Below are 27,132 nucleotides of genomic sequence, written 5' to 3'. Positions count from 1 at the left end.
CTGAGCTCAGACAGGTAGTAATCTCCACATGATCATCTCGAAGTCATAGGTGACAATTTGGAAGTGGGGTTGAAGGGAGGGAATTTGAAGAGGATGAAACTCAGGCAAGATGGATATAATGGTAAGGTAAGTACATAACTTTTGAATCCAGTGTTGGATATTTTCATCCGTTCAAATCTGTGGGACAGAATCCAAAGCGGACAAACTGGGTAGCATCAGGGGAGGACACTCCTGAGTATGGTGGAGCCAAGATGGGTGTGACCTTGATTGTTCATCCAACTTATAGTGGGACACAAAGGTGTGTACAGTTGTCCAGGTAGCTTCTGTAAAAATATCAACTGAAAATCCTCTACTGAATTTTGCAGAAGTAGAAACTGCTCTTGTTGAGTGTGCCTTAGGTTTATTTGGTAAAGACAAGTTCTTTCGATGATGTACGAAGCAGATGCAATCTGAAAGCCCTTTGGACAGAGTTATTTTAAGAGACCTCTTTTCCTAAATTTGCCCTTACAAAACAAATGAACAATCTTTTCTGAAGTCCTTTGTCCTGTGAACATAGAATGTGAGTGGTCAGTGAACACTTCATAAATGTAGGAGGTATTCCCCCTTGTTAGAGTGTCTTGGAAAGAACACAGAGATGTACAGACAGACATAAATTAGTATCAGATGCCACTTTAGGAATAAAGGATGTGTTAGTTCTAAGGGAAACCCTGTCCTTGTGAAAGACCAAATACGGGTGCTTTGATGAGAGGGCTTGCAATGAGACTCGTCTGGCTGATGTTACTGTGACTAGAAAATAGTTTTACAAGTAAAACGTTCCAAATCGACTATTAGCAGGCTCAAGGAGGAGAGGTGTTGAGTCAGAACCTGTAACAGAATGGTGATGTCCCATGGACATGCTGGATCTCTAATGGGATGTCTCAACAGAAATGCACTCTTAGGAAAAGCTTTTGAGATCTGGAGGGATGCAGTCAACACATCATTAACTCCAACATGAAAATTGGAAATAGATGCCAACTAAATCTTGATAGTGGCAAAACTGGTGCCTTGCTCAAAGAGATCAGACAGAAATTCAAGTACAGATGGAACTGGTGTGGAGAAGCAGTCTAGCTTTTTGGAACAGGCCCAGATTTAAAATCTCTTCTATTTGCTGTGATAAACTTTCCTAGCAGATGCTACGGTTTATGTGAAGCAGAAAGGGATGACTGCTGCAGGAGGAAGCTTGGCATCTCTGGCTATGGTTAAAACTGGAGAAACCATGCAGTTAGCTTCATGGATGTCTGATCCAGAGGAGGCAGTCTGGATGGATGGGATAGTAGATCTGGATACTGAGTCAACATCCATGGAGGATCTACTAGAAAATGCCACAGGAAGGTAAAAAAAGACTTTTGAGGTCAAAAGGGTGCAATGAGGATAGCCTGGCCCTGCACTGGCTGGCTTTCTGTATAAACTTACTTATTAAGGGTAACGGTGGAAAAGTGTACAAGACCCAGGGGCCAACTATGGACCACAGCATCCCTCGGTGACTCTTCCCCGTGAGGAAATCAGGCAAAGTACCTGCTGCATCTGTTGTTTAGACAGGAGGCAAAATGTTCTCAGCAAGGTTGGTCCCAGTGACTCATACTTGCTTGTTTCACTGCAGGGTTGAGGGACCACTTATAAGGTATTAGTACTCTCCGGCTTTATTTGTCCACAAGTACATTGGAGGTCCCTGGGAAGTGCATTGTTATCAGACAGTGCTGCAAAGACATCACCCATTGCCAAATTCTCACGACTTCTTGACAAAAAGGGTAAGAATGGGTTCCTCCTTGTTTGCTGATGTACCATACAACAATCATGCTATCTGTGTGGATAACAAACCCTTGGGGGAGTAGATCCTGAAATTCCTGCAGCACTAGGAAAACCGCCCACAGCTTCAAGATGCTGATGCGAAGATTGGCCTCTGTCGACCATGTAACTTGAACCATCTGCCCTTCGAAATGCCCCCTCCCACCTGAAGGGATGCATCCATGGTCACCATTGCTGTTGGAGGATCCATCCGGAAAGTTTGGCCCTTGGTCACTGATGGGGTAGTTATCCACCAAGGGATGCGGGTTTTGCAGACTTGCGTAATTTGACTTTTGGCATGTAGAGGGTGGGTGGATTACGTCCACTGTACTGATAAAAGTCCAGTGCAGTACCGTCATGAAAAATCTTGCCAGAAGATTCATAAGAATTATAGATGCCATGAGCCCCAAGAGACGTAGGGTTAACATTGCTGGTGATTTTGGGTGATGAAAGAAGTGTAGGGCTGTCAGGTGATGTGACTGGATTCTGGTCTGGGGAACGCTGACTACCTAAAGTTTGGTGTTTAGGTGGCACCCTATGAACTCTATGGTTTGTAATGGAGTCAGTTGACATTTTGATAGGTTTATTGAAATTCCTAAGTTCTGAAGCAACTGGAGTACATAGTCCCATTATCTGAGAAGGATATGTTCAGTGGGAGCAGTTAGAAGCCAATCGTCTAGATATGGGAAGACCTGGATCCCCTGAAGGAGCAGGTGTACTACTACTACTACTACTTGCATGATCGCATTAAACACCTGGGAGGCTGTAGTGAGACCAAATGAATTGGAAATGATTGGCTCCCAGCTGAAAGTGAATGAATTGCCTGGAGTGCTTCTCTATTTTCATGAAATAAGTAAGCATCGTGGAGATCTACAGAGCTCATCCAATCACCCTGCCTCGGTGGAGGCAAAATGGACTGAACTGTGACCATCTGCAGTTTTGTCTGTTTTAAGAAATGGTTTACGGGACTTGGATCCAAAATGAGACCGAGGTCCCCAGTCTTCTTTGGGACTAAAAAGAAACTGGAATAGACTACGAATTCTAATGAGTTGTGGGGGACAGACTGGATGACTCTTTCTAGCACCTTTAAAATTTCTATGGTTGCTAAGTCTCACTGATTGGATGGAACATTAGGAATCGACTTCTTCTCCTGGGGTTGGAGGGAAAAGGGAACTGAATACCCTCTAGATATTATCCTTCACACGCTATGAATCTGATGGTATGTTTTGCCAGGCTTGAGGATGTAAGGATAAATGACCCCACAACTGCCTTTCAGAGGGCAGCAGTCGGTCAACTGTTCAGGGGTGCTGAAAGGCTCTCTCAGAAAATGGACCTCTAAAGCCTTGATTTTGCAGTCCATCTCTGCCTCTTGGATGTAGTCCATTAACATTACCTCTGCTACGAGCAGGTCTATCACCTAGGGTTACTAGAGAATGTTCTTTGAGGGTAGAGAAACATACTCTCAGTGCATTGAGTCTGTCATTATCCTGTTGACTCCTGGCAAGTGTATTCTTGATTTTAGGTACAAATAAGGTGAAACCATCATAGGGGCATTAATGAAGGATGACTTGAAGCCTTCTGTGAAGTCGCATAGTCAGATGCAGCCATATTAGTGCATAGCGATGCTGGTGTCTGCTGCTCTGGCTTTGCTGTCAGCTGCTTTTGATAGCAGACACATGATCACATTAGATGATGATTGCAGGGTGGAAAGCTGGGAGTCCACTGTCTTCCGAACATCAGCCGGAAATACTCAAGGGAGACTTGGAAATCTCTTATCAAGTCTCTCTTGTCAGGTGTGCAAGATAATTCAGTGATTTAAGGGCAAAAGTCGCTGATGCACAGGTCTGCTTTCCATATCTGTCCATTACCCTAGACTCTATGGGGGGGGGGGGGTGAAGAGGAGGGCTTTCTTCTGATAGCTATTTCTTGGTGGCTGATGCCACCCCCGTAGCAACTACAGGTGGACCCTTACTTTGGTGCTTCCTCTATGACTTGGGGCAGATAATATGCAATCAGCTTTCTTTGATATGGGCTCCTCCACATAAGGGTCCTTCCATGTCCATTGAGCCATTAGGTCAATAAGAGGATCAATGGATGGTGCTACCAGAGACAAAGCTGGTCTGGAATCAATGGCTTCCAAGAATACCAACTCATTTGGAGAGGGGTCTTAGGATATCCATTCCCCCTCTGTTTCATTAATTTTAAAACGTCTCCATCACCAGAGGGGGAGTGAGGGAAGCCCTCTCCTTTCTCTTAAGTTATCTTCCACGAGTGACGAGTCCAGATACTTCTACTTATATGTCTATTTTCTGGGAACACCTTCTGGGGGTAATGTAGAATTGTCAGAATCAGGCAGAGAACTGAAGAAGCAGACTTTCTCAGAAACCCTTGGTGCCGACTGTCCCTGTATGACTGGATGAAAATGAGAAAGAACAGACTGCAGGTGGGGTTTGCTTGGAACTGAACTAGTAGTAGATGCCTTGCCTTTGGAAGTAACCAAAACTCTTCAAAAGCCAAGGCTGCTGTTGGTGCTGATTATTCCCTTCACTCCAAAGAGGAAATAGAAATCTCGGTGCCAATGAGCCTCAGCAACAAAACAGATCTCTGACTTGAGCTTTCTAGAGCTGAGGGCCCAAGGGGAAGAGACGGCACTGACAATCTCTGTGCCGGCTCACTCCCTCAGAGCTTGGTTCAAAGTCTCATCCCAATCTGATGGAATCAGTCAAGAGAGACTGGGATACAGTCGAAGATGCAAGAAGTTCTAGCACAGACAAAGGAGCTATGGTTCCAATCAGTTCGATGAACCCAAAGGCAAGAGTTGTATCAGTTCAGAGTCTTGTATGGTGGGGGTAAGATGGCAGACACTCAGCAGCTACCCAGGGAACTGCACTGGGATAACCCCAAACTGTATCTCCGTCCACAAATATTTCCTCATCATCTTGTCAATGTCAAGCTTTGTAAGGCTTTTCTAGAGGACTGAGAGGATGATGTCACCAAAGGTGGTAGAGAATATCTTTTCTCCCAAAGTATGGATGAATGAAGCCTGGAACTCACCGGCTCTGACAAAAAACTTGTTCTTCATGATGGAGAGTTGCAGATGAGGTATTGTCAGTTCCGATTTCTCAAAATCTTTGGGTCAGGAAGGACGAATGTTGTTGGTTCTGGGATTTCTTTTTCTGAAGGAGATTTACTCAGTTCCTTGTCTTTCTCCTTGTTCTGAAAGTTCAATTTTGACTTGATGGTGAAGAGGCAAGCCCCCATCTGAGCAGGAAGGAGCCCCTTTAGTACTAATTTGCCCTGTCATGTCTGGCAGGACCTGGCACTGAAGGCTGCACAAGACTGGCAACCTGTATCTAGGTGAGTGGCACCAAGGCAACATATGCACTAGAGTGTGAATCCTTAGGGGGTAACTTGTACCCACATTCCAAACACTTTTGAAACCTGACACTTCTGACATCCTAAATGCACTACAGCAAAACAATGGCACAGAGGAAAACACACTAATATTAAGTAAAGTATAAGGTATCAAAAAATAATAATATTTATAAGAATTAAGGATAGAGTACTCTATGAGGCCTAAAAACTACCAGAAAACTATTAGTTATAAAAGGTATTACTATTTTGTTTTAAAGCTAAGTACTATAACAAAAATGTTTACAGAAAGATAGTGAGTTAAAAAAAAAACTCTCATGGTAGGAGAGGAGTTTAGCTGACTAGAAATGTTTTGTAGAATCGCTGAGAGCTCTCTGCAAGTCCAAAATGTTCGAGCATTCAGATCCACCAGCAACTGTGGGGGACTATCTACATTTATTCATAACCCCATTAACTTGCCGCATTCCATGATATAAATCTGAGGTTTGCTGAAATCCTAGTAACACTTAATAAAATTTATTACTACATTTTAGCCAGTTAAAAAACCCAATCTACGGCCTGATCAGAACAAGCAGAATACCTTAAACAGTTAGAAAGTTAACGACTGAGCCAAATACCTTTCTTATGGATGACCAACACACAAGCTAAGAAATGCACATTACCAATAACAAATATTTTAACAGATTTCTGGAGTTTTGTAAACACAACAGATACACGTATACAACTGTAGATCCAAAAGTGATAAAAAATTAAACAGCCAGGCTATGAAAAACAATATTTAATCAGTTCTAGTGCCTCTGTGTAACCACTTTCTTGGAATACAATTTAAAAATACAAAACAATTTTTATACATCACCTCCATCAATCAACACACACCATTACCTAATTAAGCAATTAAAAAATAAAACATTTTTAAAGCAAACATTTCCAATTCAACTCATTAAGTCCCATAGGGATTAATGTATTATATTTTAAAATATAAATACATTCCTTATACAGAAGCTTCTCCTTCAGCAATACTTCATTTTCACAAAAACAATGAATGTGTTCTAAAATGCTTCCCTGTAACAACAAATAATTACTATCATGTGCTTTTTTAAAATGTGCAGAAATTACTTTATCCTCCCTTTGAGGTTTAATATCCCTTAAATGTTCCACAAATCTATTACAAAACATTCTTTTCGTTTCTCCAATGTAAAATAAATTACAAGGGCAGTGCAAAGCATACACTACCCTTTTAGTCTCACAAAAATGCACCCTTAGGTGTAAACATGACATTAATAATCAAATCAAAAAAAACTTGTAATGTGTGTACTAACTACATTTACCACATCTAAAACTGCCTAAACTTTTGGGGAGTCTTTGTACATCTGTTTTAGGCAAAACAAAAGCCCTATGTATTAACATATCTTTTATACTTTTGCCCCTTACATAAGACAAAGATGGATACTTAGGTAACATATTTGCTAGAACTTTAACTTTATCTTGTAATAAAAACCTCCAGTAATGTTTAACAATATTTACAATATCCACGCTACAAATGTACATACACACAAAGTACATTTGTTCTTTTGAATACATCACTAGTACCATGAAATTGTGTACTATCTTTTTTTCTTTCAATCCAATTCCCTTTATACTTCTCAGTACCATTATATACTCTACATTTTGCCTCATTTATCATGAAGGGGTCACAGCCCCTTCTTAAAAACATCAGCTGATCTATCAATTTCTCGTTTCAAAACATACTCATCATTGCATAATCTGGATAGACGTAAAAATTCTCCATAAGAAAGAGCTGCTAACAAATGGGGGGGGGGGGGGTGACAACTTGAGGCATGGAGGAATTGACTACTGTCTACCAACTTCCTATGCACTCCAGAAATTATAGAACTGTCTTCTCTACCCTCTAGAACAAGGTCTAAAAAGACCACTCTATTACCTTGTTGTAGACCATCAAAAGAAATACCAAATGGTTTATGATGCAAAACAGCAACAGTTGTTCACTTTGTCTTGACAACCTTTACATATAAAAATTAAAATCAATATATCTAAAATAAAAACATACATTTTGTTTTACAAAATCCTGTCTAGACAAATACATGATCTCAAAATATGCCATAAATACGTTAGTATACATGGGGGAAAATGGTGCCCCCATGGCTGTCCCCTGTTTCTATCTAAACAACTGGTCCTTGTAGGAAAAATAATTTTTTAAACAGAAATCCACGACCTTGATTATAAAACTAGAAAGTGGATTATCACCCAAAAAATGGACAATAGCAGCTAAACCATCCCTATGTTTAATTGAAGTGTACAAACTCTTCACATCCAAAACTAATACCCAGTACATTTAATTACTCCACACTACTGAGGAAATTTCTTTAAAAAAATCAAAACTATCTTGTATATATATATGAGGCAGTTTTTTGTACATAAGGAAGTAAAAACCTATGTAGTAACAAACCTATATTATGGAGAAAATATTTACATGCCGATATGATCAGTCTGCCTGGTGGGTCACGCATACTTTTAAATATTTTCGGCATACACAAAAAATGATGTCCATTTCACTACTTTTAATAAACAACTTCTCTTTTACATCTATTTTAATAAAATACCCCAGGTGTATACTCTTCTCCAACAAACACAACAGATGCACTTGACCAAATTGTCATTTTGCCCACCAGAGGTATCACAGGTTCACACGAGGTTACTAGGCTAATGACCCTAGGGCCTTTACAGGCCTAGCCATGTAAACACCTTGAGTACCCTAGCAGACCATAGTTAGATGGTCGTTTGCAGAGCAATACTATGATCAGCACCAGAGTGCCACTGTCAATGAGGGCCATAGGTGTCACCCCCAGGATGAATTTGCAGTTTTCCAGCCAATTGTCAAGGTTGCACTTAAATAGGGTCACTAAGGAGCACTGCTTCACACGAAGTGGGTGCTTATTCCAGAGGAGCGGCATTCTCTGGGCGACATATTTGTCTCTTGTATACGTTAAATTAATGTCACAGGCTAGGTTGAGGTCCCTGGAGTGAGTGACCCTTGTCCCATTTGATATGTGGATGTGCAGCATTTTCATTAGAGCAGGTTCAGAGACTATTCTGTTGGCCAGGCATAGGTTGCCTCGCAGCAGCATGTATGATACAGAATACAATGATAGGGCTTTCAGTCTTTCCATGTAGGTCATGTTTCGGAGGCCCTGAATTCTCTTGGTTAGAAACCTCTTTGGTCTCTCCAGCTGTTGCAGGTGTCTGGTGGGGAACATACAGAAGGAAGCATTGTACTCAATCAGTGGTCTGATAAGGGCAGAGTACAGAGGAGTAATGACCTCCCTGGTCTTGGATGCGATGTCCTTATTTAAGAGACAGCAGTACAGAAGGCTTTCCTCACTACTGTGGACACACGATGATTGAAGGTTTAGATTGCTATAAACCTGCATTCCCAAGTCTTGCACCACTGTTTTTGAGCTTAGAGTGGTGCTGTCTACATAATACCTAGCAGGGACTACCATCTCTGCCAAATGGGTTAATGAGATTTTTATTTGCGTTTAGTTTCAGTCCATGGCCCTGGCACCAATTGTCTGTCTGCAAGCAGTCCCTTCTGTATTTTGGTGATATCACTGGAGGACTCTGACTGCACCCAGTTTACAGTCATCTGCAAACTTAGTCAGCCACAGGCCATTTACTTTTGACTGCACTTCAGAAAACAAAACAGAGGGTCCAATACAGATCCTTGTGGTCCACTGGTCCACTGCTGGAAGTGGATTCTGCGAGCCAGTTTACTACTCATCTAGTGACAAATGGGTTAATACCCAGCTAGGAGAGTTTCTCAATGATCTCTGAGTGGGGAATTGTGTCAAATACCTTGGCTAAATCAAGATAGGTGGTGGGAACTGCTTTACCCTCATCCAAGGATTTGGTGACTTTCTCAAAGAAGTTCACCAGGTTTAATAAGGAAGATCTACCCAGAAGAAACCAAACTGGGTTGGGTTAACAGTTTGAAGATTGCCTATGTCCTGATTGACAAAGTCCATGATAATTCTTTCCATGGCCATGCAGATAAGGCTGGTCAAGTTAATGGGTCTACAGTTTCCAGGGTCAGTTGATGGATCGCCTTTGTGCAAAGGGATTACTGTTGCTGTTCTCCACTCTGCCGGTATAAAACCAGTGCTCAGGCTGTGGGTAAACAGATAGCTATGTGGTTCTGCTATGTCTTGTTTTACATTATTTAGTATGCAGCCTGGGAAGTTATCTGGTCCCATAGAGTCTGTATTTTTGGCCTTGGACAGCGGTTCAATAACCTGTTCTTTGGAGATAAACAGAAGAGGACAGGAATCAGGAATGCTATGGGGTATGGCTGGTGGGGTTGGCAATTTCTTCAGGTTCCGTGTGAGTGATGCTGTTCACTATAAGGTCAGCACACAGCCGGGTATTCCCTTTGAGGTTTCAGACATTGCTAATGATTGTCTTCAGCTAGCCAGTCAAATCTTGTAACTTGCTTTAGAGGACTTTACAAGGTTTCTGATTTGCTTGTTTAGGCTGTGTAGGGTAATCTTCCTTTACTGGGTACATTCCTTCTTATTCTAAGGTATAATTTTTTCTCTTTTGTTAATACAACCAATTTATGCTTGCAGTCCACCAGGGGCTTGTTTTTGCAACATGACCCAGTTTCAGTACTGTCAGGTACTGCCGAGTCAGGATCTGTACAAATCCCCAATGGCACTTTCTGCCGAAGCAGAAACCACTGAACATACATAACCGTAAATGCTGTTCAGCGAAGCAGCACTTTCGGTTATGTATGCTGGTTGTGCCGGTTGCACTACGGTGCGGTTAAGGGAGAATTCCCTTTCCCCCACTGTAGTGAGCGACCTCGGAGTGAGGATATAAAAGTAGGGGGTGGGGGGCACAACCCCCCCACATGGGGTGCAGGGGGAGGCTTGCCCCCCTGCATAAAAGAAGATTTGTTTTTTGGGTTTTTTTCAAACGCACTTTAACGAAAGCGTTTTTTCGGTGAAAGCGCTTTTGTTAAAGTGTGTTCGGTTTTTGTGGATTCGGACTATTGAACTTTCGTTCAATAGTCCTAGATCCGCCGAGTCAGTACATTTGCTTAAGTGGCTATATAAGGCACTTGTGTACTTCTCTGCATACTGTTGCCTCTGTTAGCAGGGGCTCTGAAATCATTCATACCATCACTTAGGAGGCAATAGTTTGTTTTGGAGAAATTTCTTTTTTTCCTCCTGTGGGGATGTCAGGTCTGATCTTTACTTCAAGCAAGACAATAGCCCCATGTTGGTAAGTACTAGGTCTAGGAAATTGAGTCCCTTGTTGGGGTGCAGTCTAACTGTTCCAGTGCATCTGAGTTAACAAGGTCAAGGAACCTCAGTGCGGTCATGTTTGTGCTCATGTAAGTTGTCCAATCAATGGATGGGTAGTTGAAGTATTTGACCAAGGTGTTTGGCTGTATACTGAGCATTTCAAGCAAGTCCAGGTAGGTGGTGTGTTTCTCCTGGTTCATGGTAGGGAACCTGTAGCTAGCTAAGATGTGGTAGGGTGTTTTGCCTACAATTTGCCTATAATTATATGGACTGGGGTAGCTCAAGACAAAAGAGTGAAGGTGGCAGACTCATTTGCTGCAATGCTGGCACCTAATGGAGACCAGAAGTGCATGGCATGTGGTGTATGGGCTGGAATGGGTAAGAAAGTGCATGTTCATAGAGAAAGGCAAAGCAGGTCTTTGTGTCTGACTGTTTATGGCAACAACCAGAGGAGGAAGGAGTCAGGGTTAAAAAAACAAACAAACAAAAAAAAAATGGAGAAATATTGATGGCCAACTGTACGATGGTTGCCAAATGTCCCACTGGAAAAAGAATCAACCTCAGAAAATGCTGAAAGTTGGCAGGGAGTAGAGGAGAAAAAGGACACTGCTGGGACATGATACACATGTATATTATGTACTTTACAAATGCATGTACACCTCATTCTCTGGAGTGCACATGCCAACACACGTATGTGTGTGTGTGTGTGTGTGTGTGTGTGTGTGTGTGTGTGTGTGTGTGTGTGTGTGTATATACGAGTACATATTACTTCACCTAAAACTCATTTCACTGAAACCAAATCACCTAAAGTTAATTTCACCTAAAACTCATTTCATTGAGAACTAGTACAATAAGGCAAGTCAAAGGTATATGTCCTTTTCCCCGCTGTAGTGTGATCCTGGTGTTAGCATTTATAGTTAGGTGGGGTGTCAGGGGCGCAGCCCCCCCACTTACTTTGGTTTTATGGTGTCTGGTTTTGTTTTACATTATTTGGTAAAAATCAACTAACACCAGGATCGCACTACAGTGGGGAAAAGGACATATACCACTGAACTGCTTTAGATTACCACTTGTCAGTGAAATGAGTTTTAGGTGAAATGAACTTCAGGTGATTTGGTCTTGGTGAAATGGTACGTACCCGTGTGTGTGTATATATATATATATATATATATATATATATATATATATATATATATATATATAAATATATATATATATATATATATATATAAATAAAACACACACACACACAAAGAATAAATTCTGAAACAGCAAATACAAAAAAAAACTGGCAAAACTGTGCTGGAACGTGAAAAGTTTCCAAAAGGATCAATAGCACTTTATACATAAATATCAAACAGCGACACCTACCAACTTCATATCCAAATAAGCATAAAGGAAACAAAATCAAGACCTAATATTCATCATATACAGTCACAAACTGTATTACCTCAAACAGCTGAAGAGACTCTAAAATGGGTCTATCTCGCCAAGGTGATGGAGGAGGGTTATGCCCTCTGATCTCTTCCGTTTCCTGATGGCAAACGTAAGCACTGCCTCTGGAGAGAAAATTAGAGATATCTTGTTAGGAAATGCACACTTTAAAAAATTGTATGCAACCCACTTATTACAGTGTCAGTAATGGATTACTCAGCACAAGCAAAATATACCTAGCACAGTCTCAAAATGCCACTACCAGAAGTACTACTATGATGCTAACATCCCTTCTTTGGGAACAGTCATGAGAGAATGGAGAGCTCACAGGAGAAGGACTACAAATGTTCTGAACAGGTTTCTTTTCACTGGTGGGTCAACAATAGGAATGAAGTCTTGAAAACTGCTGATGTTACATAATCAAGACTGTGAATTTGGAGGGGGGAAAATGGTTAACTCCAGGAGCAGTGCTGAGGGTGATTCAGACAAGTACTGATTTGGAGCAATAAATGCATAAAAAAGAAGTCAAGAAAAGGAGAATGCATGTAGCAATGAAGTGGAAGTTAAAACTATAAACATCCATTACAGTACAAATGGCCAAAGGTTTTGCGTCTCATCCATGTGTATGTGTGACACACAAGTTCTTGCCTGCTGGTTCACATTTTCCCCTCCTCAGTGGGACTTAGAGTGGTCTTATCTTCTCTTCCACTCCTGTTTGCCATCCTGGCTTTTATTTACCTACTTAGAAGACCCACACCTGAAGGGTGGGAGTGATCATCTATTCCTCATTGATGCGTCTAAGCATGGTTTCTCTCTTCCACTCCAGTATGTCTATTCTGTTACCCCCCCCCCCAACACACACACATATATACTCTGGGGGTCTATATGACGCTATCGAATGGACTAAATAGCGAATGCTATTTAGTCGATCCAATACTGTCAAAATAGCGAAGTCACGGAACATCAAATTTTTTCCCATCTTCGGGACTTTGCCATTTCCTCCACTATGGTGCGATCTCGGAGTTGGTATATTTAAGTAGAGGGGTGTGGGGGCTAGTAGGTTTGGTATATCTTCCAGTTTCTGCCTTTTTAAATTTTCCAAATCTTTTGGGCTTCTAATATCATGATGGGAATTGACCCCATTCCCAAGTCAAAGTATGATTAAAGTTCATGAAATTAGTATTGCTTCAATCTTGGATGTCAGCTAGAAATGCTCTTCGCAGCACCCGTAATGTGCCCTGTAATCCTTCTGCAATTTGTATGGAGTTACATGTATTGGCAATGTATCTAAATATGACTGTAGATTCTTTTTTTATAAGACCCGTTGCTCCTACTACTATTGGAACTGTCTGGGTATCTTTCTTCCACATTGTTTAGGTTTCGGCCTGCAAATCCTGAAATTTTATGAATTTGTGTCTCTCTGTACGTAAGACATTGGAGTCACTGGGTGTAGCGATTTCAATGATCAATGCTTCTTTTGTCTCTTTTCGTGGACCACTACATCCAGTTTTCTAGCATCTATCGTTTGAACTGTTGGTAAAAGGTGATCCCATGTGATGTAGACTTCATAATTTTCTATGATGCCTTGTGGCTCATATTTCCAGTGTTTTTCAGCCACTTCAATACCATAATGTTTGTACAATCCCCAGTGCAACAGTCTCGCCATATTACTATGCCTTTCAGTATACAGTCCTGCCATTAGTATGTCACAACCAGCAGCAAGGTGTGCAACTGTTTCCATTTTGGTTTTACAAAACCTTCATTTGTCTGTTTCTCCCACATGTCCAATGGGCTTTGTAAACCAATGTGTACATATAGTCCACTGTCTTGGGCTGCCAGTATTAACCTTTCATCTTTTGGTTTGAATTTGCCTCTCCTTAACCATTCCTGCATTCAATCCTGATCAACATGAGGATGTTCAGGGGTTTTCCATACTTGCAACTATATTTATGCATTTTCCACATTTCTTACCTTCTCATCTGATCCTTCACCGTATTATTAATTCTTTTGTGTTTCTGGCACATTCAGTTGCTGCCTTATTTTTAATCTGCTTCTGGTTTGATTTCCATTCCTGCTTGACGCCGATGTGCTTCTTCTAAACTAAGCAGGAAAGTCATCTTACATTTATTCTCCTCATGTTTCTAGACTTTCACGATGTTTGGTTCTTGTGAGGTCATCAGATGTGTGTGCAGTCCTACAATTGCAGATCTATACATGTAGATCACTTTCAGGGAAGCCCATACCGCTTTCAGAATGGGGAATACATTTTGGTCTGCACTGATTGTTATAAACCACTTGAGCATGAAGCGTCCTTGTTTTCCTGTTTAATCTATCCAACACCATTTGGGGCCAGTCACTCACTCCAAAACTGTAAGGACAAGAACAGCAAATTGGTTTACAGCTTGAACTTTGTTCCTAGATGTCAATGCTGTTTTCAGGATTAATTTAAGTCTTCTAAAATATTCCTTACTGAGTTTTATTCACATATGTTCATTTTTTATTGTTGATCCTTCAATTCCCAAATATTTATAAACTTCCTCTTGCTCAATTTCTTTTATATCCCATTCTTGTCCCAAACTGATGTTTTCTTGGTGCTGCAGCTTTCCTGCTTTAAAGGTTGCTTTTGTACTTTTATCAAGATCAAATGAAATTCTTATATCATCTGAAAACGTTTTGGCTACTTGCAGTTGTGCTTTCAGTTCCTCATCTGATGAGCTATACAGTTTTAAATCATCTACTAAGAGAGAATGAGACATCTTTACACTTTAATGCTTTCTGGGAGCCAAATTATAGCCATGACCTAATCTGTTAAGCAGACAGCTTAACGGGTTAAGGCAAGGCAAATGAGCAGTGGTGACAGAAACACCTTGGAATATTCCCCTTTGGATTCTTATCCCTGGAATAATAATTCATCCTTTATCATGGCTTAACTGCGGAGTGGTTCAGTATAGGTAGCGCCATTAACAATGAGCTCTGCATGGACCTGCCTTTGACGTTACAGAGATAGCTAAAGAATGCCTTGGGGCTGTCTTTGGCCTGAGAGAACAAATTTAGATTCGGTAGACTTCATTTGTCCTCTGAGTTGTTCATAGGTGTTTACTATGTTAACAACCACAAGGGCCTTTTTAAGACTAGCCATGCAGCTCAAATCTCTGACAAGTTCTGGCACCCTTGATAAGTGTAAGCAGAGGCCTGGAAGATGAACCATTTACAGGCTTGCCTGTGTCCATTATAGACATTAGTGCCAAACCAAGGATGAATTTTCTGTTCCTCATCCAGTTGTCGAAGTCAAACTTGAATTGAGTTAGGGAGGAACTCTGCTTCAAATGGATGGGGAGCCTGTTCCAGACAAGGGGTGGTCTCTGGGATATATATCTGTCTCTCCAGAAGGTCCTATTTGTATCACAGGGAAGGTTTAAGTCTTCAGAATGGGTAATTCTGGTGCTATATGCTTTGCGGATATGCAGGAGGTCCATCAGAGTGGAGTCTGACAATGCCTTGTAATCCAAACATAGATCTCCCCTCACAGCCTGTAAGAGACAGAATACAGGAATAGGGACTTCAGGCTGTCTGCATAGGGCATGTTACTTTCACCCTGTATTCTTTTAGTTGGGAACCTCTGTGGACACTCCATTTGCTGGATATGCCTGGCTAGGTACATACCAAAGGGGGCACTGTATTCAATGACAGGTCTGATAAATGTCACATACAGTGGGATAATTACTTCCACAAACCAAGATATCATACCTTTGTTTATAAGTTGCACAACATAGAATGACTGCCACACTACTGCAGACACATGATGGTCAAAAGCTACATTACTGGCTGTGCATGTCCCCAAGTCTCTGACTACTGGGTCAACTCTTAGGGGTGTGTTGTCAATATGATAGTTACCAGGAGTGGATGACTTCTCAAAGGATACTATTGTGCATTTCTCGGCATTTAGTTTTCATCTATGGCTCTGACACTAGCTATTTGCCTGTGTCAGCTCTTCCTGGAGAACATCTGTGCCAGTTGGGGATTCAATGACAGCTTCTAATTTGCAATCATCTGCAAATTTAGTCAGCTAGAGGCCAGTGACATTGGCCTTGATTTCAGAGAAGTAAATGAAAAATGAGCAGTCCCAGCACTGATCCCTGAGGGACTCAGTGTTTGGTTGGCCTCTTTGTAGAGGTGTGCTCCCCAATTTTAACTTCCAGGATCCTGTCTTTGAGCCAGCTGGCTATCCACCGGGTGACATAAGGGTTTGTACCTAACCTCAAGTTTGTCGACAATGCCCAAGTGGGGTATTGTGTCAAATGCCTCGGCCAGGTTAAGGTATGCAGTGTGAACCATTTTGCCCTCAATGAGCCACGGTGGTGCAGTGGTAGCATTGTCGCCTCACAGCAAGAGGTTTTCCCATTCGATCCTCGGCTGGAGCGCCTTCTGTGTGGAGTCTGCATGTCCTCCCTGCAGTCGAGTGGCGTTCAAAAGACATGCGTGAATGGGCGTGCCTTCATTGAAGGTTGGGCGTCGGGTTGGCACCTCTGCACCATAAAAATCAACTGCCAATCATTAGCGCACCAGAGTTCTGCTGTGGCGACCCCTAAACGGGAAAAGCCGAAAGAAAAACAACAACCATTACTCTGATGACCTTCTTAAAGTAGTCCACCAAGTTGAGCAGGCATAACCTGCCCTTGATGAAAACTAATTGCATTGCATCCAGTATCTGGAGATTTAATATGTCATTGTTGATCATTTCCATAACTCTTTCCATGGCTTTTTGAATTTGACACTAGTTAGACTTATGGGTCTGTAGCTCCAGAGTCTGTAGATGGCCCATGTTTGCGCACAGGGATGACTGTTGCTGTTCACTTGTGAGGTACAAAGCCTGTTTGGAGGGTACAGTTAAATAGCAATTCCAGAGGGTCTAATAGGTCATGTTTCATGCTAGTTGGAAGCATCCTTCTGGGCCCACTGATAGTGTATTTGGCCTTCGAGAAAGCATTAAGAAACTGTTCCCTCATGGTAACAGGGAGTTACAGTTGAAGCTGAATTTGTCGGACAGTAGGTTTGCTACATGTTCTCGCTCAGTACAGGTGGCTCTATTAATGAGCTATGCACACATAGCTTAAAAAATGCCTTGTGGTTGTCCTTGGCTTGGAAAGCTAAATTTACCTCAAATTTAGCTTTAGTACACTTTGTCCTCTGACTTGTTTGTTTAGTTTGATGAGAGTGTTTTTATCATGCTGGGTGCTGCACCCTCCTAATTTTAGCCATGATTGTCTTCCTTCTGTTATACAGCCTACTGATGTTGTGATTCCACCAGGATGGCTTGTTTTTTTTTTTTTTTGAGTTAGTTCTGCACTTCTTCCTTGGTGGGTTCTGCTGCCTCTATGCAGTTATTAACATGCTTGTATAGCGTTTCCATGAACGGTTCCATGTTGGCAGCAGCCTTCTCGGAGTTTCTGGGGGCTTTAAATTTGCCAGGTTATCACTTAATAGTAGGAAGTTAGCCTTAAAGCAGTTCCTGAATATTCCAGGGTTAGCTTTTGCTCATACTCATACTGTGGCATCATCCTTGGAGAAGGTTGTTTAGTTTGATGAGTGAGCGTTTATCCAGCTAGGTGCTTTACCTCCTAATTTTTGCCATGACTTTCTTCCATTATGCAGCCTATTAATGTTGTGATTCCATCAGGGTGGCTTATTTTTCTGTAGTTCTGTTCATATTCCTTGTAGAAACAGCTGCCTCCATGCAGATATTAACATGCTTGCATAGGGTTTCTGTGAACAGTTCCATGTAGGCAGCAGTGTTCTCAGAGTTTGGGGGGTCTTGAAAGTTTGCCAGGTTATCACTTACTAGTAGGAAATTAGCCTTAGAATAGCTCTTGAGCATTCCAAGGTAAACATTTATAAATAGTAGTTATTCTGTTCTTCGCTATTTTGTTTAAGCAGTGTTGCAACAAATTAAAGTACTTTAATAAAATGGAAGTCCAACATAAAGGTCATAATGTCTGCAGCATACAGTCCTAGGAGTCATCTAAGCTGGACGACTTCTTATTAAACTACTACTCATCAGGCTGCTTGTGAAATACATAACTGACCTCATTTACACGCTCATGTTTATTAATGTAGTACTTCCTTCTGAACTGTATTGCAAAACCTAATCATTACAAACATACAGCCATATCAGTGCTAGTTTAAACAAGTAGCTAGCAGCTCTATGCAGTCTTCTGTGAAAACAGCAGACTCATTTGTCTGCACAACCTGAAAATCTTTAAACGTTAGCATTAAGTTAAGACTTTAAAAAATGCACTATTAATCCTACAGACTTGGACAGCAGCTACTACCTGACGCATAATCACGCATTGTATGCGCTTCCTAAATAGTCCTGAACTAACAGTACAAAAAAATTGATTAATACATCTAGTTGGTGCACTGTCCATGAAACATGCTGTCACTGTTTTTACATTCTTCAAAGACATCACATCTCTACAATATTCACTGTTCTTAACTAAACTCTAAAATTCATCTTTGTTAACTACGCAGACTGTTACATGTATGTGTATATATATATATATATATATATATATATATATATATATATATGTATAATAAAAAAAGGGTCACAATATACAAAATTCTGTGTACCTGCTGTTTTATCTTGCATATCCTGTGCAGAACTTGTAACTTTTATCAACTAGATGTTTTATGTAAAGGACAGCTGTAGGATTAAGTAACCCCCAAGTTCACTAAATGTAAAGACAAACATCATCAGATGGTCACTACAGTCTATTCTCTACTTCACCAGTAACAAAACCCTGGGACTTCAACTATGCCTGGTCAGTCCTATAGTCCACTGCTTATTCATCCCTCCTCCATGTAATCTGCCTAGGCCTTCTGTAAACTCTGTACCCCTGTAACAGCACATCTCCATCACTTCCTGCTCGCTCTCTCTCTCTCTCAACTCAAACATATACTTCACTGAATACCACGGCACTGATGGGCTTCTTTTGACATCAAAAATGATCTCTGGGTTCAAGTGGTTACTGAGGAAAATCTGCTGCTGATGGTAGCTAGAAGGATGTAGTTACCCAGTTCAATACAGGCTGCTGTACTGTTCACTTGCAATCCATTCTGGGCACCCCTGCTACAGCTCATCAGCATGCTTCTGTCCACAAGTCTATTTTGAGCGCCTGCATGTAATCAGCAAGGGTCAAAATAAGCTTGGGTACAGTTTAGTTGACAGTATATCTCCATTACTTCATGTTATTTCTAATACATAAAGCATACACCACAACCTCACGACTAGCCAACTCTATGACAAGGCACATGCTCTATGGATCCTAATGGGGACTTAAAAAAAATCTGGAGTAGATACCAGGACACATTATAGACACCTTCTCCCATTGAGCTACACTGATCTTTGTATCCATCACTTTTGTGTCCAATCAAAATCAAGACACACACAGCCAACAGCAAGACAATGTGTCAATGTATACTCTGGTTTCAACTTAAACTTTTTTTGGTATTTGCATGTATATTATGTTATACAACAAAAATTCTCTTCTGTATATGTTCTGGTTGCTCTGGTATTCTCTCAGTGACATGACTCACTGTACCAAGGGAAGTATAAACACTACTTCAGATGTGAAATGGTCCTTAATATCCACAAGCACATATACAATCCCCAATTTTCTCTCCATTTGCTTTGCAATTATATTTCAAAGACGTTCATCGGCATTGGCATAGTGTCAAAGCAGTGCTTGGACTTGTTTCCCATGCACCCATATGCACATTTATTTATTTAAAAGAACTGAAAAATGCATTCCCAAGCATTTCACATTAAATACATAAAGTGTTAAAATTCATCCATATTCCACTAAAATTAGCTTAGCTTATAAATAATTTTAGTTAACTGACTAAAACAAACATTCAGAGTTCTAAAAGTAGAAATGCCCCTGCTGAACTCACTATAGATCCCCCTGAAAAAGATGCTATCTTACAGACAACTTAAACAGACCTCCAACTCACACATCTGTATCACTGAAGTTAGCTCACTTCATTTGACTGGGGCAACATACATAAAGGAATCTTTGACATAAGTCTCCAAACCAAGGCCTTGGAACAGCTGGCATCCTCTAATCTGATGACAATGAGCTACCTATAAGGAATAAGGACTTGGCAACTTTGTCAGATAGATCACAGCAGATGAGCAAGGACCTTAAATACACACCTAACCACAAAACAGCAGAAATCCCACAGAAAAAGCATGACATGGCACAGAAGAATACCATTCAACAGTCTTACCACCAGATTTTGCATCCACTGCAAGTAGGCAGGCCATTTCACAGTCCACTAGCCAAAGGTGGAGAGCACCAGTATGGGAGAGAACCAGAGCATGTACCAATGTCCCAAGTTCTGATGCTGGGATGTAGCGTCTGACCTGGGATATACAGTCTTCAGATGTAAGTACGACATCTTTATATGCAACACCTTGTCCTCCACTGACAACTTATCATTAGGAATGGTGCTGAGATCCCAACAGTTAGACGTAATGTCCAACTAATTCCCTTTGTATGTAATTTCATGTACAGAGAAGACAACATCAGATGGATAGACAATGGCATATATCAGCACTGCTTTGGTATTTGCTAGGTTGAACTTTAAATGATTGTTAGTCAACCAATTAAGGCTTGAATCCAGGCAGTATTCTGAAGTCAAAAGGTCCTATACACACTCTGGATTAAATAAATTAATATAATCAGCATATTAGTGATTAAAAAAAAACTTTTCCTCCAATGACCTCCCTGAGTTGTAACATATAAGCAGTGAACGGCACAACCAGACAAAAATCAAGCCCACAGGTACACCACAGTCCAGCTCAAAAGGAACTAACAAGTTTAGATTAAAAACCAGTTGGTAAGTACAACTGGAAAAGTGTGAAGCAAACTAGTCTAGGACTGTACCCTATAACTTGCAATGTAATTTCTGAGACTTACTGAGGATCCAGTGGAGCACAATCTTAGATGTTACCAAAATATCAAGTAGGATCACAGTGGAATTTCTTCATCCTGCATAATCAGAAGGAGTTTAACCACTCGCAACTGGCTTTGTGCCCTGCTTACCTATAAACCTATATTCTCTGAAGTTATTTGATGTCAGACGCGAGTATAGATGAATAGAGACCATGTTTTTGATATGTCCAACAAATGAAAGGTTCAAAACTACACAGCAGATTTTTTTTAGATCCCTCACTATTTTTGTGCCTTGCTCCCCAAAATCCAACTGACCCATTTATCCCTCCTCCTGGGGGAAGCCATCTCCCTCATTCCAGCAACACTGAGAGCCCCATTGCCCATTCATTTTGCAGTCAGGGTGACAGCCCATAGACTCACTTATGAGCCAGGAGTCCAGCAACAAGAGTAGGCCATCATAGAGGTGTAGTCTTTCTCCACCTAAAGTACACCTTCCCACCAGTACCTGGTATCTCTGTTTGATGTTGATGCCACTCAAGGTGAGTCCCATAAGTAAGTGTGCACACATGCACAACCTCCTAACATATATGTAGTACAATCAACACAGCCTAACAACTGCTACCTGATACTAACACCCCTTTCTCCACCAAGAATGGGTGAGCCAGTAATGGTCACTTACTCCTACCCCCCCTTTTTTTGCACTTAGGCTGCTAACTGAAGCTATGTCATCCGGGCTGTAAACAGAGCTTTATCTTTCTATGCCACAGGGCCAAAGTGACATGAGTAATTATTTCAATTTGTATTGGAGTACTAGTAGTAAAATCCAATTCTACAACACTTATAAATACAGAATATCTTTCCTTACAAGTATACACATCACACTGTGTGGGTTCATCATTTAGTGGATATATTTTAGCAGTATGCTCCAGTTTAGAACACATGATGATTTTTAGTTTCTCTAGTTTAGGTTTAGTTTTGTCCCCTGCTAGTGGATGCTGAAGATGGTCCTTGTGGCTCTGGCAAGGCAAATGTCTTTCTTTTTACTCTTGCCCTCTGAACCTTCCCACCAGCAACTATTTTTGTGGTGAATCCTTTGAGCTCCATGGTTTCCAGCATTTTGGGACACCTCACTTGCTACCACATATACCTCTACCAGGTCTACAGAGAATGCATTTCACTCCCTCTTGATCTGCTGAGTCACAAATCACTGCAGATGGAACTCACTGCATCAATGAGTTTTTCATTCCTTTTTCCACAAAAGTAAAAATGTGTGCTGTGGATATCCACCCCCCCTTAAAAAAAAAAACTCTAGGTTGTACAACATTGGGAAAGGAAGAAAATGGAGGATGAAGAAATCTGCAATACGAGTTGCAACTTTCCATTTTTTTACACGGGGGCAGGGTTTAACATCACCTGTAGGCACCTCTCTTGATTCAGTGTCACTATCACCTTTGACAGATGTGCCTGACTGTTGCAGGTATCCTGTCATGCAATCCATCCACCTCCTGGCTGGATATCCTTCTCTCATTTTGCCCTCTTACTGTTTCTCCCAAATCTTCACAAAATCATATTTTGCTTTCTTGTGCATAGGTCTGAACCTACTGTAATATATTCTTCATGTTCCCCACAATAGGGGTTACTTTGGCTTCTATTCTGATGTCCTCATTTCCTCGTCTGTTTCAGAGTGTGCATCCTTTCAACCATCTTAAGCATTTCATCTCCATCACTTCTAGCTTCTTTAACTGCTCTACCTTCACAGCCACATTTCTGTGCAATACAAAAGTACTAGTCGTATGACTGCTTTGTGTTCATCTTACTTTTCAGCTTATTGATCATTCTTCTGTCATACACTAAGTTCATAGGATGATACTAGGCTACTATCCCGGAGATCCTTATAAGCCTAGCCAAGAATTTTGCCCATGTTCCCTCAAAGTCACCCCCCCCCATTTCCCCTGTCCAACAGGGACACAGGTGGGATCTCAGGGGTGTATTTTCCGTTTCCCATCCAGTTGTCCAGGCTCCTCTTAAAGAGGGCTAGAGAGGTACTCTACTTGACATGGAGAGGGAGTTTATTCCACAGATGGGGAAGACTTTGGGGCATAAATCTATCCTGCCAACAAGTTCTATTAATGTCATAGACTAGGTTAAGCTCTTGCATGCGGGGTTGCGTGAGTGGAGTTTGACTTACAAATATGCAGCAACTCCATCAAGGCTGGGTCTCAGATGGCCTTGTATGCTAAACACAGATCACCTCTGAGCAGTCTGTACGAGACTTGAGTACAGGGACAGGGCTTTTAGCCTATCTGTATAGGAGAGGCATTTCAGACCCTGGATTTCCCTGGTCAGGAACCTCAGTGGTCTCTCCAGCTGCTGCATGTACTTGACAAGGTACATGCCAAAGGGGGCACTGTACTCGATAATGGGTCTGATAAGGGAGGAGTACAGGAATGTTATGACCTCCTTGTTCCTGGATGAAATACCCTTACTTATGAGGTGGACCTTGTAGAAAGTCTTCCGTACAATGGAGGCAACGTGGTGGTCAAAAGTCAGGCTACTATCAACCTGGGTTGCCCAAGTACCTCACGACTGATTATGTGCTTAGTACATTGTTATAAATGTGATAAATAGTGGGGATGACACTTTTCCCAAAGGGGATAATGATGCATTTCTTGGCATTCAGTTTGAGGCCATGCTTCTGGCACTAGTCATTAGTTTGGTTTAGGCCCTCTTGGAGGATGTTCACATCACTAGGGGAATTTAAGACAGTGCCATTCCATGTACCTTTAGTATTGCGTTCCAGTCTCTTGTCATTTGCTGAAGTTCCTGTTCAGAGCCTACTTGCAGTGCCACACTGTCTACATATAGCAGCTTTGTTCATTTGTCCCCACTGACCTGTCTGCTAATGTAGTCCATCATCAGTATGAACTGCAGTGGAATCCCTTTATATGTAATTTCATTTACAGAGAAGAAGACATCAGATGGACAGATAATGGCATATATCAGCACTGCTTTGGTATTTGCTAGGTTGAACTTTAAATGACTGTTTGTCAACCAATTAAAGTTTGAATCCAGCCAGTATTCTAAAGCCAAAAGGTCCTATACACACACTAAACATGGATGCCCACCCACTCCCATTGGGAGACCCTCTGTGAGTCAAGACACTGTTCATACTTGTGGCATTGTGTCTTTGTACAAAGCAATGCTTCCGAGACCTTAAACTCTTACTTGACTGTACAAATCAGTTCTCTTGGGACCTTGTCATGTGCTTTCTCCAAGTCTAGGATGCCTAGTTGAACTCTTTTCATATCTTTAGCATCTTCTCAACTATTTGTCTCACTGAAAACATAGGGTTGGTTATATGCTGCATCCTGATGCTAATCTGAACTGCTCATCTCCCATCTTACTTTCTACTACTATGCATCAGTCATCCTCTCCAGCACTTTCATGCGGTGCGACAAGAGTTTGACACCTCTGCACTGCCTTCTGTTGTGAAAGTCTCCTTTACTTTTGTACATTAGCACTAGAATGCTTTGGGATATGCCCTTCTCTCTGTTCTATGATGAGCACTCTCAAGAGCTATTTCTTCCCTAAATCACCAAACATCTTGACAAGGTTTACTGTGACTATCTGAACCTGCTGCTTTCCTTAGTAATGTTCTTACTTACTGTAAGGTGGGTCTTCTTTTTTCACCTTGGGCTACACAGAGGACACTACAGCTTCTGTGGGGTTTTCTTCATTCTGAAGCTGCTGGAAGCACTCCTTTCATCTGCCTTTGATGTCCACTGTACTGGTGAGTGGACTGTACCTGGCATCCCTTAAGAATGGCATCTAATCACTACTTCCTTTATCTTTCAGTCTTTGTCTTGCAGTCTGACTGAGTTTCTTTGTGCTACCTGCAGAGTCACTTTCCAGAAGCTCGTAGAGTTTTGCGGACTCCTTGTTTTTTTACCATTGTGACTGCCTTGTCAGCCTCTGTTAGACAACCTTCTCTGCCTGGTCTGCCTTGTATAGCTCTTCCTACTCTCATATTTTTCATAACTTTCTGGACTTCAGCATTCCACCACCAGCTTTCCTTATGTAGTTTATTTCCATACCTTGCTTGGCTGCATATCTGTTTTATACTCTTTACACACTGCCGTCCTTCGACTCCATCTATTTTTTTTTTTCTTGAGGTAGTAGAGGCCAGACTACTTCCCATAACTTCTGTGCTTTCACTCGTCAACTTCTTGGTCTTTCATCTGCTCACTGTTGATCTTAGAAGCCTTCTGTGACCACTGTTTGCAGCTGACTGTGGTTCCAGTGGTTTATGCTGGGGATGACTTTGCAATCTCTGATTCTACCCCAATTTACTTTCCTTCCTAAGATGAAGTCTGCCCGAGCTGCATGGTCGACCACTTCAGTATGGGATCTTGTGACAGTATCTTGGTGATCCATGTCATCAACAAACAATTTGCCAAAAGAAATCTGGCATGGTCTCTCTTCATTATTCCTGTTAACCCCACCCAAGTGGACCCAAGCAGTCTTCATATTCTGTTCTCTTTGCCCCAATATGAGCATTCTGGTCCCTCTCATTATTACCACTAACTCATTTTCTCCTGCCTTACCTACTAGGTCCTGCAAATGTTGCCTGAATGCATTCCTTTCCTCACCATCACACACCTGTTGTTGGGTATAGGCTGAGATTCCGAATACAACCTTTCCTTTACACATTGAAGTCTAATTGACAAGTCCGCCACTAATTCTGAAACCATTTATCACAGTCTTCTGAAGATACACACCACAATAACCACGCCACTTTTAGTCTGTACTCCCCCTGAACAGATGACTCGCATCACAAGCCAAGTGATTCTGCTGCATTGCCCTCCCATTCTGTCTCCGGGATATACAAGATGTCTGATCTCCTCCTCACTATCATGACGTTCAACTACTAAGCTGCATCCTGTCAGTGAACCTGTGTAGTAATCTTTTGTTCATTTATGACAGGTTGATTTGTTTTACATCCAGCTTTCACTCAGCAGAACTATTCCAAGTAATCTAAGGCAGTAATCTAAGGCTGGACACTGTACGGAGACACAGACACAGGGCTTCTGGGACTTACAAGACCCATCCTGCTGTTAACATGGGTCCCTGGCATAGGACGGAGTAGGCAGGGCCCTCAACCTATTTAGCACTAGCAAATACCCATGCCCAGTTTTGACAATATCAGGCAATGTGATCAAATTGACTACAGCTAATCTTTACACAGCCGAGTGGCTAGCCCTGACATGATGCAGGTGAGTCTATGATCTGTACTCTCCTATTTAGAGGATAATGACCACCACTGTTGATGCCTGAAGCAGATAGTATACACAATGCTTTCCCAACAGGATATGCCTTATAAAAGCTAATTCAATTCACAAAAGTATATGCGTAACTTCAGTAGGTCTAATTAAAATGGAACTCTCCCCTTCTATTGCAAGCCAAGCCTAATACACTGCAAAAGCTCAGAGCTTACATACCAACTGCCATGCAACAGCCTTAATGTCACAAGCTCAAGAAATACTAATAGAGGAAGGTGGACAGTGCTCTAGAACACTTTCTCTGCTTGTAACTTTGTTTTAGCAGTAAGAGATGAATGAAAAAATAAAACAAACCAATTCCATTGCATTCAAAAGTTGAAGCTAACTACAACCCAAAAGACCCAGGTTCAAATAACGACTTGGATACTTGCTGGAGCTGGCACTGGCAAGGGAGAGAGTGACACAGCTCATCTCATAGGAGTGGAGAAAGTGTACATCTAGGCACTTGTTCTTGAGGCGGAATTCCCAAAAGAGATTGAAGATCACATAGTGTTGATAGCTTCTGGTTTCAAGAGGGCAAAGCCACCTTGAGGAGTTATGTAATCACAGAAGTGAACGACATGCACTCACTGGCAGACTCACTGCACACTGATCCTCAGAGGCTGCATAGGCCATGCACAGTGCAGTCGGGAACTTGACAGAAAAGCAAAGCCCTGAAGAATGCCTAGATGATGGCCCCAAGACTGTATCTTGCCATTATGAAATAAATGGTGCTGGTGGCAGCTATTGGCCTGCTGGACAATAATGGATCAGTATGCCACCGGGGAGAGGGGGTGCAATTTTTGTCAGCATGGAAGGAGATGGTCAACAGACCACACTGCACTGCCAGGGATGGTCTGCATCTCTCTCTTCTAGGCTTTGGAATATTAGCCAAAACATGGT

At 41.6% G+C, this 27,132-nt stretch overlaps 1 protein-coding gene across 1 annotated transcript in view; it reads right to left on the bottom strand.

Annotated features, from left to right (window-relative positions):
• QARS1 (glutaminyl-tRNA synthetase 1) overlaps positions 1-27,132 on the bottom strand; it is a 1,547,311-nt gene that overhangs the window by 475,142 nt on the left and 1,045,037 nt on the right. The window contains exon 13 of the mRNA XM_044078737.1: positions 11,971-12,079. Within this exon, the coding sequence (XP_043934672.1) occupies positions 11,971-12,079 (109 nt within the window). The remainder of the gene's footprint in view (positions 1-11,970; positions 12,080-27,132) is intronic.

Source organism: Protopterus annectens, chromosome 7.part1 (assembly GCF_019279795.1).
Source record: "Protopterus annectens isolate FY-2018-M chromosome 7.part1, PAN1.0, whole genome shotgun sequence".
Classification (NCBI taxonomy): Eukaryota; Metazoa; Chordata; order Ceratodontiformes; family Protopteridae; genus Protopterus; species Protopterus annectens.
The sequence above is the reverse complement of the archived record's forward strand: the minus strand, read 5'-3'. Positions and strand labels throughout refer to the sequence as shown.